The following is a 20,651-nucleotide window of genomic DNA, read 5'->3' as shown; positions in this document are numbered from 1 at the left end:
AACCCTTATACATCTGTTATTACAGATGGTACATTTATGGGGGGGGAAATTATGACTATACATAAGAGTCCATGAAAGTAATGCTTGTTTATGGAAACTTGCAAGTTTAACGGGTATTTTGTTAACAACATAATCACATTTTAGTATAAATTCTATACCACCTACTTTTTGAAAGATATAATTAGGTACTGTATACCATATACTTTGCTTATATTTTAAATCATTTTATTTTAAATATCATATTAGAGGTCTTAAAATCCAAAGCATTCAATCCTCCTTCAACTTTTGATCTACAAATATTTTCTTTTTTAATATAATGTGATTTGTTCTTCCAAATAAATTTAAAGAGTTTAGTGTCTATTATTTTAATTAATGAGGGGGGTACCTCTAACACTTGAGCATTATAAACCAACCTGGACAAACCTTCAGCTTTAACCAATAACACACGACCAGTTAAAGAGATATCTCTCATCAGCCAAGAATTCAGTTTCTTTTCAAATGATTGAATGATAGGAGTAAAGTTTAACTCATTTCTGACTTCCTTATTTTTTGATATCTTAATACCAAAATTTTTGACAACTTCTTTCACGGGAATATTGCATATTGTGGTAAAATCACATGAACCTAGAGCCATCAGCTCACATTTATAAATATTTAGGGAAAGACCAGATACAGATGAAAATGACTGCAAACACTTTATTGCTTTTCCAACTTCAGTATAATCTCTTAAGAAAAGAGTAGTGTCATCAGCTAATTGTGTGCATTTAATTTATGTGTCTTCTATTTTGATACCACGAAAACTGTCTTTGAATGGCCATAATTTGTGTAACCAACAAAAAAAAGCAATGGACTAATAGGGCAGCCCTGTCGAATACCCCTTTTAATTTTGAATCTATGAGAAGTTCCATATGCCAATTTTATAGAGCTATTAATTTTATTATATAGGGTTCTAATTACTTTTTGAAATTTGTCCCCAAAACCAAAAAATTTAAGAGCTTTAAAAATAAAGTCATGGTCAATTGTATCGAAGGCCTTGTAAAAATCGACAAACAGAATAAAACTATTTTCATTAATAATTTCATTATAATCTATAAGATCTAATACAAGTGTAATATTATTACAAATATGTCTACCTTTTATAAAACCTGACTGCCCCTCATCAAGAATAAATTCTAATCCTAACTTTAACCTTTCTGCGAATATGAAAGCAATAATTTTACTATCATTATTAATTAGTGTAATAGGTCGCCAGTTATCTAGTGACAATAGGTCTTTATCAGGCTTTGGAATTAAAGATATTAGACCTTGTGTCATGGAGGGTGGCAAAGCCTCCTGATCAATAGATTCTTTAAAGACCATTAACAGAAATTCAACTAGATCGTCTTGAAATGTTTTAAAAAATTCAGCAGTTAAGCCATCATTACCGGGGGACTTGTTTAATTTAAGTTTTTTTATAGCTGTTCTTATCTCTAAAATGGATACTTCCTTATCACAAAGAGCTTTAAAATCTTCTTCAATACAAGCTATATTTTGTTTAAGGGGCTTTAAAAAATCATCTATTTTGTCTACAGAATATGCATTGCTGGAATATAATTTACCATAAAAATCGGATACATATTTTGAAATAATAATAGGGTCCTGTGTTTCATGGCCATGAATATTAAGCTTTCTAATAGATGTATATTCTCCATTCCTTTTCTCCAAATTATAAAAGTATCTGGAATTAGTTTCCCCTTCCTCCAACCAACGTCTTCGTGATCTAATAAATGATCCTTTTGCCTTGATTATATATAATTTATCTAACTCAGCCTGGAAATTCATTAACAAATTAGAATTCCCATCACTGTCATTATTAGTAATGTTACAAATAGCTCTAATAATTTCCTCTTCCTTTAATCTATTAGACTTTGCAACTTCTTTGCCTTTATCAATTGCACAAATTCTAATCTGAAACTTCATGAGCTCCCAATTTTTACAGTATAAATTTGTTTGCTTAGCTTTATTCCAATATGTTTGTATTATTTTCTTAATTTCATGTCAAAAACTATCAATTTCTAATAATATATTATTAAACTTCCAATAAGTCTTAGAGCTTTTATATGATGTTTCTTTATTCATTTTAATGAGAAGATAAATCATTTTGTGATCAGACAATATTGATGGTTCAATAGATACCCTGTTTGTATTTTGTTCTAATGAACTAGAAATTAACCAAAAATCGATTCTTGACTGTTTAGATTTATCCCTATTACTCCATGTGTATTCTTTCAAATGTGGGTATTTATATCTCCATTTATATCAATTACCCCTACATTTTCACAAAATATTGATAGCTCTGAATCACTTGTAGGTGATTTAAGTGGAATAGGAATTCTATCCATCTTAACATCTGGGACAATATTGAAGTCCCCACCTAGAATAATTTCAATATCATGAAATCATTTCCTTATTTTGTTAATCTCATTTTCAATATCAGAGAACAAATCAACATTATATTTTTTAATATTTGAGGCATATACAGTACCTAATAAAAACATTTTACCATCAATGGATACTGTTAGGATTATCCATCTACCTCCATTGTGGACTTTGCTATTAACAATTTTACCTTTAAATGAACCTTTTAAAATTGCAACTCCTGCTGAGTGATTACTTCCAAAAGAATGCCATACCTGTATTTCGCTGCCCCACTGAGACTTCCAAAAATTCACATCTGAAGAACAAGCATGAGTTTCTTGTAAAAAATAAAAATCTACACTAAATCTCTTGCAATACAAAAAAAACAGCCTTTCGTTTAGTTAAATCTCGAATACCCCTAACATTAAAAGAACAAAAAGATAACGACATGGGCTGCGTTCTACGATAACGTTGTCTCTTAGCGCGCTACGAAGACTCAAAAGGTACACCTTAACTACAGGTATACATTTCCTACGTGTGTTCTCCGAACTATACCTTAGGATGTTGCTTAAGGTAAACCTTCTTAAGTTCGACCTTAGCAGGCGCTGTCCATGGTGGAGGTGCTGAATAGGTTGATATCGATGCCTCGATGATCGATTGTGCGCTCTTTCCTTCACAGCGGTATAGGTAAAGTATTGAGAAAACAATGTTCTTTATAAAGAAGCGTTTTAGAAATTTTACTGCATTTATCGTGGCTCATTGAAATATGTACATGCAGAAATATGTGTTTATAATTTAGCAAGTGTGCAATCCCAAACCCTCACGGCCATAAGTGTGTTAATGTTCTCCACAACGTATGCTGATTATCCACCAGCCATGTAGTTGACACACTAACTGGCTCCGCGGACGGCGCCGTCTTTGATTTAAAAATAAGTACTCGCTGTCTCGCTGCCATAGCTATAAAGTTTGTGTAAACTCATCTTTCTTTATATAGACTCCTAAGCCTTTTCTGTCAAATGGTTCGCCAGCTGATGTGCCTTAGGATAGTAATTAAAAAAGCTAACAACCATTAGTGTATGGAAACTTTATTAATGAAAACACTTCCATACACTGGGTGTAGGCTATAACAACTTAAGTAGCCTATTTTATGTGTAAAATTTTAAAGTGAAGTAAAAATGTAATTTTAATACTAAATCAGATTTTATATTAAATATTCATATAAAATTTTCTATGTGTAATTAAACTGCGATGTAAAAAAGCTTTTTGCGTAGTGGTGGCCACTAGCGGTATGAACCGTCAGCAGCGATAAGGTATAGCTAAGAGCGCTCCAGACCAACCTTACGAACGTATGACTTACAGAAGGTATACTTAACTAAGAAGGTTTCGGAAACCACATATTAACGATAAGGTACTTCTTAAGGTACAACTTAAGAACGACGTAGCGTTAAGGTAGTTTCGGAGAACGCAGCCCTGAACTTTTAATGAACACAATTACAGAAGAAAGAAAGAAAAACTCTTAAGAGCTAAGGTATATGTAACTCAAAGGGTGCAAATTCCTTATTTGTTTATAATTTAACCTGGGAAATTATTTTGTATTTTACATTAATTTTTTTTTTTTTTTTTTTTTTTTTCACTCCCCCTCGACCATTCTCATTCACTTCACAAATCCTCAATTGAATTATTAGGTTAGAGACCATCAGAACCAAACCTTTATTTGGGGAAAATTTCAACGCCATCATCAAAGGCTCTACTCCCCACAAAATATGCTTTGCGACCTTTCTCTCTGGCATCTTTTACCAGGGGCCACAGGAGCATTCGTCTCTCCACATCCAACGCCGTCAAGTCTTCTGTAAACCGTAACCGCCGTGCTTGAAGGAATTCACAGTTCTTCGCTCTTTTCCAGAGTAGATCCCGAGTAGACCTGTTCGTGAACTGAATTATCGATGCTCTTGTACTTCTTCCTTGTTCTTTCCGACCCAGTCTATGAACAATGTCCACATCAACCTGGCATCTCTCCTTTAACTCTGGAGCAACTGAGCCGCAAATTCCAATCACCTGATGCTTGAGATTTTCAATCTCTTTCTCGGGAACACCGTGGAGCCTCAAATTCCATCTTCTCCGATATCTTTCTGCTTCATTAACTTTTCGTTCAAGCTCAGCAACTTTCTGCTCGTGCGATTTAGTGAATTCTTTCACCACTTTCATTTCGTCTTTCAAGTCTTTAACTTCATTCAGCGCGAAGTCAATTGACTTTTTCAAAGTTCCGATGCTGAGCGTATTTTCCCGAATCAGATTCTCCAGGTGCCCCGAACTCTCATTAATTTTCTTGGATAAGAGAGTTACAATATTCTCTTGCATCTCAAGAAGCGACGGTTTGTCTTTCTTTTTTTTGGAGCAAGGTTTTTCTGGCATGTCAAACTCATCTGGCATATGCTGAATATCTTTCTCGACGGAGTACAAGTGATCTGCCATCTCAATGTCACTGCTTATCCCTGCTTCTTGACTTTTCTTTGTCTCCACCGATATCGATGCTTTAGAAGCAGTCTTCTCTTTTTGTTTAATGGCACCACCAGAGCTGTTGACAGTACTCGGCTTCATTTCGTGAGGGGATATCGATATCCAACAACTGAGGGGGAACGATTCCAAAATCTATCGTCTATAATAATCCAACGTAAAATACATGCAGCATAGCTATAAAATTGTGTTAATGTATTTCTCCCTTCACGACTATTTGGGAAAAAAAACACCCCAAGGCTTTCGCAGCTAAAAAATAACATCCACCATGGCCGCCATCTTGCCGCGCCCCCCCTCTGGTGTTCAGAGTGATATATGCTGTGTGTGTGAGACGCCCTCTGGCGTTCAGAGTGATATATGTTGTGTGTGTGAGACGCCCTCAGGTGTTCAGAGTGATATGTTGTGTGTGTGAGACGCCCTCTGGTGTTCAGAGTGATATATGCTGTGTGTGTGAGACGCCCTCTGGCGTTCAGAGTGATATATGTTGTGTGTGTGAGACGCCCTCTGGTGTTCAGAGTGATATATGTCAGGTGTGTGAGACACCCTTTGGTGTTCAGAGTGATATATGTCGTGTGTGTGTGAGAGACGCCTTCAGGTGTTTACTACTGATCAGCTGCTGCACTGACAAACTGGGCATAAAATAATCGCAGCTTTTGCCAAATAGTGTGCGGCTTCAGTGCGATTAATTGTGCAGCCCTAATATTTAACATGTTTCATGCAGTTTTGATTCGCCCCTCTCTATTTCTCTGTGTGTCTTCACAGGGCTGCAACTGTTGTGTCCATCCCAGCTGGAGTCACAAAAACATTTGATTTTAAGCCTATTAAGGGGCGATATGTCAACATTGTTATACCTGGGCGCAGTGAATATCTCACTCTGTGTGAAGTTGAGGTGTTTGGAGGTAAAAGACAGAAAGAAGACTCTGTGATATAATTTGTTTATGTTCTTATTAATGTGTGTATAACTGTTATTATTTCATTAACAGAAAAGTACACACCAACATGTGTTCCAAGTGAGTGTTCTTCATTACTTTGAATGTTGTCAGTAACACATAATATAACATAATATTCTTACTTAATGTATTCTTACATATAATATTCTTACTGAACATTTGATAACCAATAAGGGATATTGTACATCATCAAAGTTTTTATCGCAAAGTAAACCCTGAAAGGTTGATCAGGACCCCGTCTATTACATGACTACTAACCACAAATAAATAATTTTGGACACAAAATATTAATTTGAACTGAAATATTATATTAGCACATTTTATAATAAATGCAAAGTTTCCATGAAGAAAAATATTCCTAGCAAACCAAACAAACAAGTTCAAACAAGGCAAGGCAAGGCAAGGCAAGTTTATTTGTATAGCACATTTCATACACTATGGCAATTCAAAGTGCTTTACAAAATAATCACAAAATGAGAGCAAGAAAAATTAAAACAGTTATTAAAAAGGCTATGGCAATTTGAAGTGCTTTGCATAGAAAATAAAAACAAAATAAAGCACGGGAAACTGCATTGTCTATGTGAATGTTAAAATCTCCAGCAATGGCAAAACAGTCAAACTCTGAGATAATTGTTGATAACAGTTCTGTAAAATCCTCAGCAAAGGCTGGAGAGTATTTTGGAGGCATGTAAATACTTTTAACACAATACCCAGATATTCGAAAGACGGATAATTCCCAAATGATATTTGCTTACATTGACAGATATCTTTAAAAAGAGCAGCTAGACCCCCACCTCTCCTAACAGCTCTGCAGACACTCATAAAAGTAAACTTAGGGGGGGCTGCTTCATTGAGGATTGTTGCACTGCAGCTGTCTTCTGGCCAAGTTTCATTTAGAAACATAAAATCCAGGTTGTATGTGGTTAAGTCGTTGACTAGAAGTGATTTATTTTTAAAGGGGGGGAGAAATGCTAATTTTCACTCAATCTCCTGTTAATCTTGAGTACCTATAGAGTAGTATTGCATCCTTCATATCTCCAAAAAGTCTTTAGTTTTATTATATTTATAAAAGAAAGATAGGCTGTACCGAGTCTTTCCGGAAAAAAAACGAGTGTCTGGAGGCGGGCCGTGTGCTAAAACTGTGCTAACCGAGCTAACAACACACAGAGACATTTGAAGCAGTTTTACTCACCGCCTGCGTCCGCGAACCTTTATCATTGTGACTGCTCGATCCTTAAGCATTAGACGATCTGCAAATCCGTCGATCTGGGCTTTGTTTATAAAACAATCATTGTCGAAATGCAGGGAACAAACAGTCTTGCACAAAAACAAACAGTCTCTGAAAAAACAAACTCCATCCACTGGTCCCTTAGCGCTGGCTTTAGGAATCTGTGCAGGGTTGTCTTGCCCTGGCAACCAAAAACACACTTCTTTGGTGACATTGACCTCCCTAAAGCCAAGCAGAGCGCTTTGATGAGGTAACGTACTGCTTTCGATCTCTTCTCTCTCTGTCTGGTCTACGAGTGCGCGCGCGCCCGCGGAGAAGTTCCCTTAGGACCCATATAAGGAAATTCCGCCCCAGACACAGACCCATACTCGAAAAAAACTTTCCGAAACTTGTGACAAACCGGAAGGACAATTTTTGGCACAGAAATACTCCTTCAAACGTACAATTTAATTTTTGAAACTTTGTCCATGTTTAGCATGGGAATCCAACTCTTTAACAGTGTAAAAAACTCAGTATGCATGAAATAGCATTTCACCCCCCCTTTAAGTGAGCGGATATTTAAAAGTGCTAACTTAACAGTCTTCCTTTTTGTCCCCAAAGCAATGTTAGTTTGCCGTGTAATAGGCACCAGATTAGATGGGTTTGCTGTACGGCTTTTGAAGGCCTTAGACTTTCTAGCATGTAATATAACAGAAATAGAGAAAGATACAGGAACACTGGGTTCCCGCTTGTTCTGTAAACATTTCAGAAAGTTACTGTTATCATAACGGGGACCCGACATGCATCACTGAGAGCTGGTATCAGTTGTTTTTGGTTGACCTCGAGCCGATGGAGGAGGGTGTGGGCCCTGGCGTTGTGGCAGAGAGCGAAGAGCTCTCACAGGAGGGGGAGGGCGAGCTGGGCCCGCAGGCTTTGGTGGTTGTGGGGCCTGCTGTTTTCTGGTTGATATCTGGGGGCTTGAAGCAAAAGAGTGGGATAGTTTGGTTCCAGCATACACCAGTTCTTCCATTTTCTCTGAGAAGCACAGAAGTGGAGATGCTGGAGAGAGGGATAACGTGTCTGGTGAGAGGGGTGGAGGCTGTAATATGTTGTCCTGGCTTCCCTGGCTGTTTTCCAGTAAGTCGTCCTTGGGTGCTGGATCTTGGAGCAGTTCTAATATGTCACAGTCTGTCTGTGATGAGCTCTGTGGGCAGGGCTCAGCTGAGATTGTGTCCGTGAGCAGAGATTGTTGTGGCTGCGTGGTGCTATCATTGTCCTTGTGTGATATGTCAACTGCATGTCCATTCAGGTGCTGAAGTGAAGTCCTGTGGTCATTCATACTGTGTCCAGGTGAGTGTGCGCCATTCAGGTTGAGTGGATTGGCACACACTACTGAAGGGTGATGGAGGGAGAAGTTAATGTTTAGCACTCTTGAAGCAAGTTTGTTTGGGTGATGGCCATCCCGATGAAACCGTGAAAACCTGTTTGTTCCTCTTGCTGGGAGTGGTCCACTGATGAATGTTTGAACTTTCAGTCTTTTAAGTGTTTAAAAAAGTTCATTGAAATCCTTCTTTAGGAGTTCTGACTGCTCTTCATGAATATCATTCTTCCCCACATGAATGATGAGTCGATTTGCAGTCTTATGCTTCATCAGAATGTTCTGAAGTTCCCTGTTTACATCAGAAGTTGTTGCTTGTGGAAGGCAGCACGTAGTTGTATCCTTGCCGCTAATGTTTCTGATTATGGAGTCCCCCACTATCAGAGTCCTGGGCTCGGCTGCGCTCTGAGCTGAGTGCCGCTGTCTGCTCGACCTTGAGCGCCAGTTAGCATCAGTGTTAGCTACTGGCCCATTCAGTCTGTGTTCGATCACATTCATCACGTTTGGGGATTCCTCATTTACATTCATTAGTACTTCAAATCTGTTCTCAAGATGTATAGGTGGTGGTAGGAGACCAGTGTTTGCAATCCTTGTCAGAGCTGTATCTGGGGTAGAGGATGCTACTGCGGCAATAAGTGATGCTCGTGACAATCTAAAGTCTCGAGTGCCTTTGGGTCTCGCTCCCTGTTTGTGCCATCGATTAGTAAGTCGATCGGCTTGCTTCTCTACACTCAGTATGGCCTGTCGAGGAGCACTAGATTCATGGGACTCACCGGCTATATGCTGAGGGTGTCCATGATGAAGCTCTGTTGTGTGCTCCGTCTGGTTTGGTGGTCCCGCAAGTAACTTTGTTTCAAGAACGGCAATCCTTTGTAAAAGTCTGTGGCAGTTAGTGCAGCAAGTAGATTCTTGAACCAGAAGAGGCATTTTCTCTCTTATCCTTTTGAATGTAGGCAGTTGTGTTTCCCTTCCCTGGAATGTAAGCTTTCAGTGGGAGGCTGGTCGGATAGAAAGAATTCAGCTTTTTTGTAGTATTCCAAGCTTTGTCGTTTGAGCACTGTGCCGAAGTTAAAATTTGGTGATAAAAGGAGATAAAATAAAAAATATAAAAGCGATAGAGCAAAGCGCGGAGCAGTAAGCAGGAGCGTCTGAACAGTAGCTGAGCAGGAAGTCCTCAACAAGATAAACAATTAAGGGATAATGTACACTCATGAACACCAAATAAATAATTACATCGACATATTGATTTGTGATGAAACCATTTTAAATTCCTACCTGTTTATTATCTTAGAATCCACTACAGTGTAAAAAACACACAATTATTCTGGCAACAAGATGAACACTTCAGTCTTAATACTAAAAATACTTCTTAACATTTAAACACAATCAGCAACTATAACAAAGACTCAACTGGCACCAGTTGTGTTTGTATGAAACGAGAGAGAGCGGGTCCACAGTGTGATGCGGCTCCAGAAACCCGGATGAGCTGTGTGTTATCCAGTGTTGCTGTTGATGACGGTCATTATCTGGAAATATCAGACCTCAGAATGTGGCGACTGACCAATCAGAATCAAGTATTCCAGAGAGCCGTGTAATAATCATTTGGATTACATAGTTTAGCTTTATTTTGCCGATCTTATTGGTATTATACTTTAGCACATTAAAGTAAAAAAAAAGTTGTTAATTATTTTATGTTGAACAGGGAATCTTGCTCTTGGAGCCACAGTTGTCCAGTCTTCCACAATCTATGGAGGAGAAGCTAAAAGGGCTGTCGATGGCAACATGGATTCAAATTGGTATCATGCTGCATGCACTCATACTAGTGCGGACAGAGACCCCTGGTGGAGAGTTGACTTGGGGGTAGTCTATGATGTGTCCAGGGTTAACATCCTTAATCGTGGAGATGCTGTTCCAGAGAGGATCAATGGAGCTCAGATCCGTATCGGCAACAGCCTGAGAAATAATGGCAACAATAATGAGCTGTAAGTATTGTCTCTCTCTTAATACTTACACAAATAGTTAGAAAATTATTAAATAAGATAATATTACTTTGAATAAATCCTTTTAATATAAAAACTTGCTTTTGACAGAAGTATATTTAATAGGGCTGGACGATTAATCGCAATTTCCATGTAATCGCACTTAAATCGAGTTGGCTTATCGCGATTTTAAAAATGGAAAGGCTGCAATTATTATTATTATTTTTTTAATGTGCAGCTTGTCAGTGATGAACGGTTCTGTAAACTCTGCTCCATCTGAAAGCTCTGCGAGTTTGAGTCACTTATAACGGGCATTTGAAAAAACAACACACGTCAAACATCTTTCCAAACATGAGAAGCATTTATGAACCTCTTGACCAACAAAAAAACTATATTTAATAACACGCTTTTACTCGCTACATAAACTCACTTCATAACGACAGCTGAGCTCCTCCTTCTGTGAGATGATGTGCTTCTTACACAGAATAAGGCAGTCGTGTGTTTATTAGTCATGTTTAATCAATCAAAGCGTTTCAATCTTCTGTTTATTCAGATACAGTGATGATGTCTGATAGGGAATGATGTGTGTTATCATACTTCTGCGGTAGGGCATATTTGTCGTGTGTGTGTGTGTGTGTGTGTGTGAGACACCCTCAGGTTTTCAGAGTGATATATGTCGTGTGTGTGAGACGCCCTCAGGTGTTCAGAGTGATATATGTTGTGTGTGATATGTGTGTGAGACGCCCTCTGGTGTTCAGAGTGATATATGCTGTGTGTGTGTGAGAGACGCCCTCTGGTGTTCAGAGTGATATATGTTGTGTGTGTGAGACGCCCTCTGGTGTTCAGAGTGATATATGCTGTGTGTGTGAGACGCCCTCTGGTGTTCAGAGTGATATATGTCAGGTGTGTGAGACACCCTGTGGTGTTCAGAGTGATATATGTCGTGTGTGTGAGACGCCCTCAGGTGTTCAGAGTGATATATGTCGTGTGTGTGTGAGAGACGCCTTCAGGTGTTTACTACTGATCAGCCGCTGCACTGACAAACTGGGCATAAAATAATCGCAGCCTTTGCCAAATCGTGTGCGGCTTCAGTGCGATTAATTGTGCAGCCCTAATATTTAACATGTTTCATGCAGTTTTGATTCGCCCATCTCTATTTCTCTGTGTGTCTTCACAGGGCTGCAACTGTTGAGTCTATCCCAGCTGGAGTCACAAAAACATTTGATTTTAAGTCTATTAAGGGGCGATATGTCAACATTGTTATACCTGGGAGCTATGAATATCTCACTCTGTGTGAAGTCCAGGTGTTTGCAGGTAAAAGACAGAAAGAAGACTCTGTGATATAATTTGTTTATGTTCTTATTAATGTGTGTATAACTGTTATTATTTCATTAACAGAGAAGGACACGCATTGCTGGAGTACAAGTGAGTGTTCTTCATTACTTTGAATGTTGTCAGTAACACATAATATAACATAATATTCTTACTTAATGTATTCTTACATATAATATTCTTACTGAATATTTGATAACCAATAAGGGATAATGTACATCATCACAGTTTTTATCGCAAAGTAAACCCTGAAAGGTTGATCAGGACCCCGTCTATTACATGACTACTAACCACAAATAAATAATTTTGGACACAAAATATTATATAATTGAAATATTATATTAGCACATTTTATAATAAATGCAAAGCTTCCGTGAAGAAAAATATTCCTAGCAAACCAAACAAACAAGTTCAAACAAGACAAACAATTAAGGGATAATGTACACTCATGTACACCAAATAAATAATTACATGGACATATTGATTTGTGATGAAACCATTTTAAATTCCTACCTGTTTATTATCTTAGAATCCATTACAGTGTAAAACAAAACAATTATTCTGGCAACAAGATGAACACTTCAGTCTTAATACTAAAAATACTTCAATGCAATCTTAACATTTGAACACAATCAGCAACTATAACAGAGACTCAACTGGCACCAGTTGTGTTTGTATGAAACGAGAGAGAGCGGGTCCACAGTGTGATGCGGCTCCAGAAACCCGGATGAGCTGTGTGTTATCCAGTGTTGCTGTTGATGACAGTCATTATCTGGGAATATCAGACCTCGGAATGTCACGACTGACCAATCAGAATCAAGTATTCCAGAGAGCCGTGTAATAATCATTTGGATTACATAGTTTAGCTTTATTTTGCCGATCTTATTGTTTTTATACTTTAGCACATTAAAGTAAAACAAGTAATAAAAACTCGGTGAGTGTTTTAGCGCAATTTTCTCACCTCATGGAATCACAACACTAAGAGATAGTAAATCTTTTCCTGGATTTTTTTTGTGCGTTCCCGAGATTAGACCTTCCTTAACATAATGCCGAAAACCCGAAGTCTCTAGGTGGTCTGGTTGAGGAGTAGATAGAAGTGCAAGATTGGTGCGCACAGAACAGAAATCATGAGTTAACAAGCGCAATTTTGTCCGGTGGAAAATTGCGCTAAAAAAAAAGTTGTTTATTATTTTATGTTATACAGGGAATCTTGCTCTTGGAGCCACAGCTGTCCAGTCTTCCACATGGGATGCAGGAGTAGCTCAAAAGGCTGTCGATGGCAACAGGGATTCAAATTGGTTTCATGTGTCATGCACTCATACTAATGGGGACAGGGACCCCTGGTGGAGAGTTGACTTGGGGGAAGAATACAAGGTAACCAGGGTTAGCATCACTAATCGTGGAGATGCTGTTCCAGAGAGGATAAATGGAGCTCAGATCCGTATCGGCAACAGCCTGGGAAATAATGGCAACAATAATGAGCTGTAAGTATTGTCTCTCTCTTAATACTTACACAAAAAAAATCTTAAATAAGATATGATTACTTTGAATAAATCCTTTTAATATAAAAACTTACCTTTGACTGAAGTATATTTAATATGCTTCATGCTGTTTTGATACACCCGTCTAATTTCTCTGTTACTCTGTGTCTTCACAGGGCTGCGACTGTTGTGTCCATCCCAGCTGGAGAGACAAAAACATTTGAGTTTAAGCCTATTAAGGGGCGATATGTCAACATTATTATACCTGGGCGCAATGAATATCTCACTCTGTGTGAAGTCGAGGTGTTTGCAGGTGAGCAATAAAAGTAGAGAGACATTTGTACTATTTATACTTTGTGTATTTTGCATTAATGATTTTTCCCCTGATTTAATTGCCAGATTAAGTGGATTGAGATGATGTTACGCCACAGTCCACTGATCCTACAAGCAAAATACCAAACTACGGTTTTCTGAGCAATACTAATATTGCACTTTTTTCATTGTTTTCATTTGAACTATGCAGATCTTATCCTTAAGATAAATAAGTTTCAGTGCACATTCAGTAAAGGCTTGAAATGGTTTTAAATGCACCTGATTCTTAACCCCAGTTTGATCCAGGGGTTTGTGTATTTACTTATCTTTGTTTATCTTTGCTTTCTACATCAATAAATTACTACAGCATTGCATGTTGTATTGTATGTTTCTGGATAAAAAAATGCTCATTTGGATATTTACAATGAGGAGGAGGTATAGTGTTACACAGCTACCCATCTAGGGTTGAGGAGCTGGTAACAAAGTAAAGTATTACATTTTACAAAAAAAGAGAAAGAAAAAGAAAACCATGGAGAGAATGAGGATTTCCAACCTTCTGTCCCAGAATCAACAACACAACCACCAATTCAACCAATATTACATTTTAATTTTCTGCTATAAAGAGGGAAAAAAGGAACAATAACAAAACCAGAAATATCAATATCAACAATAATATTAATAAAAATAGGGGAAATTGCTTCAGTGGAGAGTTTTGCCAAAATAACAAAACAAAAAAACAAAAAAACGAACCCAGAAATCTCAGAAATCTCTCTAAATTACCTGGAGAAAGATATCAGTTTGAGGCTGGTCTTCCAGCTTGCACTGTCAAGCCTCTTCAACTGATCCAGAATGCTAAAACTAGAGTGGTCTTTATCGAGCCGAAGAGAGCCCATGTCACACACCAATTGCACTGGTTGAAGGCCAGTCTTAACACCACTATTTATGAAGGCTATATCCTTAACACCAAGCATATCTGCAGACTCTGTTGATTTTCTCCTTGATTCCTTTAACTCAAAAGTTAAAACTGTAATTGATGATACTGCTCCTGTTAAAGTCAGGAAGAAGAGTGGCAGACAAAAAAGCACCTTGGAGAAACTCAACAGCAGTGCAAAATATGAAAAGACAATGCAGAAAAGCAGAAAAGCAGAAAAGCAGAGCGCATGTGGCAGAAGACAAAACTTGTAATCCATTATAACATCTACAAAGACAGCATCCATGCTTTCAATATGGAACTAGGCAAAGCTAGACAGACTTTCTTCTCAAATATTATAAACAGTAATTTAAACAACACACGCACTCTTTTTGCTACTGTAGAGAGACTGACAAACCCTCCAAGCCAGATTCCCAGTGAAATGCTCTCGGACAACAAGTGCTGTGAGTTTGCTTCTTTCTTCTCTGAGAAAATCAATAATATCAGAAAGGTGATCAGCACATCCATGAGTTGCCCTGGGGTTAGACAGATTATCAAACCACCTGAGAAAGTAGTTACTATGTCTGACTTCAAAGAAATTGATGGCAAAATTTTGGAAGAAACTTACAGCCCCTTAAAACATCAACCTGCGCCCTTGACACACTTCCCACATCTTTTTCAAAAGTGTGTTAAACAGCTTAGAAGCAGATCTCCTAGAAGTGGTAAATGCCTCACTTATCTCTGGGAGTTTTCCAAACTCCCTGAAAACTGCAGTTGTCAAGCCCCTCCTGAAAAAGAGCAATCTGGATAAGACCATATTAAGCAACTATAGGCCGATCTCAAATCTTCCTTTCATAGGCAAGATCATTGAAAAAGTTGTCTTCAATCAGCTGAACAAATTCTTAAGCTTGAATGGATACTAGTCTGGTTTCCGATCGCATCACAGCACAGAGATAACTTAGCCACAATTTTGAATGTTTACAATATCATGCGCCTCCCCAACTACCACGAGCACCCTCCCATCGAGTTTGTGTGCTCCGCAGCTCGTCATCATATTTTCTGTGAACGCGCCCGTCTCTTCAGCATCGATCTTCTTTTCTACATGTGTTTTCTTTACCTTGGTTGTTTTGGACCTCCTAGCTCTGGTTTTTATCCGAGGAATTGTTAGTAGATTTTCTCTCTGCCGTCACGCTTTGTACAATCCAACGGCGAACTTCAGGCGTGTGCATGTGATATTGTAAGTACATGCGCGAGGGGGGTGTGGGGTCTGTGGTGTGCACGACCTGTGATTGGATATCACACAGCCCTGCACTGATTGGACCAGGAGAACCGGGAGCGGTGGATTTTTGCCAAACAAATAACAGGCTCCAGGTGGAGGTAGAAGTGCAGATTTTTTTCTAAAACCATCTTATTTATGTTGTTCTGTCGGAGCATAGTTTCGGTTTCAGGAAATATGATCAAAAAAGTGTTGCCGACGGCAGCTTTAATATTGAAACTATATTCTAATAAATTAAGTGAACTTCACTGGAGCGCTGAAAAGACATACACGCATCATACCTTCGCACACACCGTTGGATTCCGTCATTGGGCCAATGGGTGGTCCTTACAAAGTGGTGACCCCGACGTGATCTCCAGATTGCCTTTTCAGCTAAATATTGGGACTTGCAACAGCAAGCGGTTTGATCTGCTCTTTCTTCAGCCGTTGTGGTAAGTCAATTCTTATTTGCCTTTAAGTGTTGAAGGAAAATTCAGACGCACCTCATATAGACACATTTGTAGAGTGGGTCGGCTATACCCATAGACCGGAGAACGCAAAATGAAGATGATGATGTTTGCAGTCCTAAATAATAGGGCTAATACTATGTCTTTTCAGTGATGGTGTTTCACACTCTTGCAATACCGTTCAAAGGTTTGGGGTTGGTAAGTATGAGTTCAATTGATGAAAAAGTCACAGTAAAGACATTAATAATGTTACAAAAGATTTCTATTTCAAATAAGTGCTCTTATTTTGAACAGAATACTGAAAAAAAAATATTGTGGTTTCCACTGTTCAACTGTTTTCAGCATTGATAATAATCAGAAATGTTTCTTGACCATCAGATCATCATATTATACTGATTTCTGAAGGATCATGTGACACTGAAGACTGGAGTAATGATGCTGAAAATTCAACTTTGATCACAGGAATAAATTACATTTTACTATATATTCACATAGAAAACAGCCATTTTAAATGACAATTTATTTTCACAATATTACTGTTTTTACAGTTTTTTTATCAAATAAATGCAACCTTGGTGAGCAGAAGACAAATTAATAATCTTTCTGACTCTAAACTTTGAAGGGTAGTAGAAGCTTTTTAATTGTCACTCTCTAAATGAATATGCTATGCCATATGAACAGCCAGTCAGTAATTACACTGATTTACATTTAACAAGTGAACAAAGCTTCATTTTAGAGATGGACACCAGTGAAAGTAATTCCAGTTTTCAAATCGGTAAGTAGATGTTTATTTAGTCAGATATCAGATTCAAACCAGCAACTCAATTATTTATTCTAATAACCTAATTCAACTTTAAACTGTCTGAAAATGTTTACTTTTTACCTAATTTCTTGATGTTGAAAAGAGAAATGCCCATGTTATTTGTTAACGACCCATTTTGGATAGTACTTTTTTTTTTTTTTTTTAAACATGTAAATAAAAGATACTGTTAACAAATTCATCCACACACAGTTTGCATTTCGGAATTATTTTATTGGTCATGTAATTACCACTTCAGTTGTTTGGCGACTCGCTGCCGTGTGTTAGTCCACAGCACCTTAACGCTACAAACTCTTCCAATGAAACAGCAGCTGGAATGATTGACAGATCTGTGATGTTTTCGCAACCATCAAGCTGTCAGTCATATGTTGAGAACTGGTCATAAGAGGCAAAGCCCCCTCTCTTGTCCACCGACTGGCCATCACAAGCTAGCAGCCAGTAGCGTAGGGGTAGAGATGAGTCAGTGTCATTCGGTGACCCGTCTCCACTGCGTTCAGCTCGGCTCAGACGCGCTCCAGGTCTTTGTACCTCTTGCGCAGGACAGACACGTGGTCCTTAAAGAGCACTGGGTCCAGGCGAAACTGAGAGTGCATTAGAGGCATGTAACCAAACCAGCTTGCGAAGGTGTTGACACACTCCTGCCTCTGGGTGAAGTGCTCTGGGTTCGCCCACGGCGCCATCTTAGTGCCCTTTAAAGGAGACAGAAAATAAGATGTTAAAAATACATCACATTTAGGATCTAAAGTAATATGATAGGAGAGTATACCAAGATGTAGATCAAGGCAAATGGGACTGTAGGTTCTCTTTTTTTATCTGTTTCCTTAAAAAAAAAAAAACAGTTTTCCTTTTATTTTAATAGACACCTTAATTATTTTTATTTCAATAGACACTTTCTGCCTGTGAATCATCCATCTATGACATTTTGTATATTTTTCTATTTTATTATTACTATTATTTGTCATCTTGGTAACACTTTACAATAAGGTTCATTAGTTAATGTATTAAGTAGCATGAACTAACCAGCAATACATTTGTTACTGTATTTGTTAATCTTTGTTAATGTTAGTTAAAGCTACAATATGTAACAATTTTGTAATAAAATATCCAAAAATCACTTGAACAGTGTGATATATTTCCTGCAGTTGTGTACTTACAATATCCCAAAAGTTCCCAAAGATTTTTAATTTCAGAGAAATTCCCATTTTAAATAATTGGCCGTCCCGGAAAACTGTTCACTTGTCGGCTGTCACTGACGTAATATCCGCGTTATCCCTGATTTCCGCTCAAGTGCTGCCATAGTAACCATGACGACAGACATGGACAACTGCGCGTAATGAGTGTAGTGCGTAACGTCGAGCTCACGCTGTTGTTGTTTCGTTCAAACATTATGGATCATGGCAAGCAGACTTTGGGGAAAAAGGAGAACTAAAACGAGGATCAATATCAGCGTGGCGTTTTCGAGATGCCGAGAGCTAGCGTCCGCAGCTAACATCGACTCGACAGCTTCACGAGTCACGACTTCACAGAGACGCAGCTCTTGTATGTACTTTATTAGACAGGTGAGCAAATGTACATAAAACTAATCAATGTTATATAGTTCAACATGATGAAATGTTAGAATATGATCAGTATGTTATTCTAATGTTGATATAGTTTACTGCTAGTCTCATATAGCCAACAAACTAACACATAGAATAACATAACTTCAACACACTCAAATGCAGTTTAGTGTGATAGTGTAGAGCAAGTGAAACAGCACTGTTCCCTCACGAGCTTCATTCGTCTAATACACTGACCTGTGTGAGTATTATTCAGCACTTGTGTTCGGTAGAATGAAATGTCCTTATTCCTTTATATCCGCGGGACTCGCGTGTGGCGCTGATATCTGCCTCTGATTAGCAATCTCGCCCTGCTTCACACCACAGTCATGATAAAAACATCAATGTATTCACTTATCCATAAACATTATTAGATCCTTCTGCTTGACAAGATCCATAATTCCGCAGGAATTTGGCGTCATCACCGTACGCCTTTGTTATTGTAAGAGGCTAACGACCCCTAGCGGCGACCAAAACTACATACTGTATCTTTAATATAATGTAGAAGTATTAGTAAATGTTGAAATTAACATTAACAAATATTTATAAATCCTGTATACATACAGTTCATTATTGTTATAGTGTTTTGGTGTTAAAACAGCTTTACAGAGATGACAGGAAAATAATTCAACAAAATTTGTTTCTAGAAGAAAATAACGTCACAGTCCAGCTTAAGTAAGTTCAGTAATGGTTCATTTTTGTTGTAAAAAAGTTATTAATTTAGTTCATTGTTAGTGTTATAACATTATTAATGTTAACTAACAAACCTTATTGTATAATGTTACCAATATAACAATCACATAAAATCAAAACCACACTCATTTAGTTTTTCAAATGATCACTGGCGCCTGTTGGCCAGCAGGGGGCGCAGTTAGGCCATACTTCTGTGCCTACTTGACAACTCATTCGCCAATTAACCTAAGGGCAGGGAACTTAGTATGTGCTAATGATGTATGGCATCCTGTGCTGGTTGGTGAGCACAATCTTATCCACGGAGGAGAAGTAGGCGTCCCAGAGCATCTGTGTCCGCTGTCTGAGAGCCAGAACCCGGTCCGGGGACACCGCCCGAACCGTGGACGGAACCTGAGGAATAGTGACACAATAATGATAGAATAATGTAAGATAATCCGTGTAAATCCAAAACCTCAGCGAGTTTACTTCCACAAACTCTCTCAGAAACACGAGTATTGTTGACTAAAGTCTGTTGCGCTGAGATGGGGGGATGTGGAGGCAAAATGACAAAATAATTAATCAGAATACTGCTCTTAGCTCATGGACAGATCCTATTCACGCTCCCCGTCTCTGCAAGATTCGGAAGGGAATGATTCAGATTTCTCTTGGCACAGCTACTAGAACGCTTACAGCTGACAGACAGGTTACTCACGTCACATCTACGTCATCAAGCTCAGTTTGAGGCTGTGTTCGCGCAACCATCAGGAAGTGAGTGCTTCTAATTGACTTCAATTTTCTCCGTTGAAGTCTATACAAACCGGGGATTGAACCACCAACCTTCCGGTTTGTAGACAACCTACATGAACCACTGGGCCACTGCCGCCCACTCCCTCATGCCTGCCAATACCCCTCACTGCACTCTGGTGCAGTTCATGGACTTTGCCCTTTTGGTGAGCGGCTCATCATTTTCTTTGGGCTTTGTGGATGAGGAGCCCTGCAAACCCACAGTATCCCCTCACACTTCACTTCACCTTTTATTAAAAGGCCAATTTTAATTTTAATTCCCCTGCGTATTCTATGCCCATGATACCAAGAAAGACAATTTGATCAAACATTACAACAGTGTTATTATAGTTATCTAACAACGAACATTTTCGTCGCTTAAAATAGCAGCTGAAAAAAAAAAACCCCACATCAAATCTGCTCTTAAATTAATAACTTTAGCTTTAATAAGGTTTAATCTATATTTCATTTACACATTATAGTATTTTGTACTTGAATACTGTAAGACCTGAAGAACTTGATTGTTTAATTTGTATCTTTATTTTATTGTATTTATTTGTGGTATTATTGCTAACTTGTTCATTTGTTCTTATTTT

At 38.3% G+C, this 20,651-nt stretch overlaps 2 protein-coding genes and 1 long non-coding RNA gene across 6 annotated transcripts in view; 2 read left to right on the top strand and 1 right to left on the bottom strand.

Moving 5' to 3' along the window:
- LOC311093326 overlaps positions 1–20,651 on the top strand; it is a 186,936-nt gene that overhangs the window by 119,021 nt on the left and 47,264 nt on the right. The window lies entirely within an intron of this gene.
- Positions 1–20,651, top strand: part of LOC311093300 (uncharacterized protein) — a 31,011-nt gene that overhangs the window by 3,613 nt on the left and 6,747 nt on the right. For 3 of the 4 annotated variants that reach the window (XM_084130588.1, XM_084130589.1, XM_084130587.1), the window contains exons 5-12: positions 5,674–5,810; positions 5,895–5,921; positions 10,149–10,428; positions 11,603–11,739; positions 11,824–11,850; positions 12,962–13,241; positions 13,415–13,551; positions 13,638–13,924. The exons of the other annotated variant lie outside the window; for it this stretch is intronic. In XM_084130588.1, the coding sequence (XP_083986714.1) occupies positions 5,674–5,810; positions 5,895–5,921; positions 10,149–10,428; positions 11,603–11,739; positions 11,824–11,850; positions 12,962–13,241; positions 13,415–13,551; positions 13,638–13,642 (1,030 nt within the window). In that variant the 3' untranslated portion in view covers positions 13,643–13,924. Of the gene's footprint in view, positions 1–5,673; positions 5,811–5,894; positions 5,922–10,148; positions 10,429–11,602; positions 11,740–11,823; positions 11,851–12,961; positions 13,242–13,414; positions 13,552–13,637; positions 13,925–20,651 lie in introns of those variants that run through there. 4 annotated transcript variants of the gene reach the window in all.
- LOC311093314 (uncharacterized protein) lies at positions 47–5,228 on the bottom strand. The gene is made up of 2 exons (XM_084130626.1): positions 3,874–5,228; positions 47–2,850 (listed from the first exon to the last, which is right to left on the bottom strand). Exon 1 carries the CDS (start codon positions 4,993–4,995, stop codon positions 4,108–4,110), a length of 888 nt encoding a protein of 295 aa, XP_083986752.1. The 5' UTR covers positions 4,996–5,228; the 3' UTR covers positions 47–2,850; positions 3,874–4,107.

This window comes from Abramis brama (genome assembly GCF_963993115.1).
Source record: "Abramis brama genome assembly, chromosome: 12".
Classification (NCBI taxonomy): domain Eukaryota; kingdom Metazoa; phylum Chordata; class Actinopteri; order Cypriniformes; family Leuciscidae; genus Abramis; species Abramis brama.
Note: the sequence above shows the minus strand (reverse complement) of the source record. Positions and strands in the feature narration are given on the sequence as shown.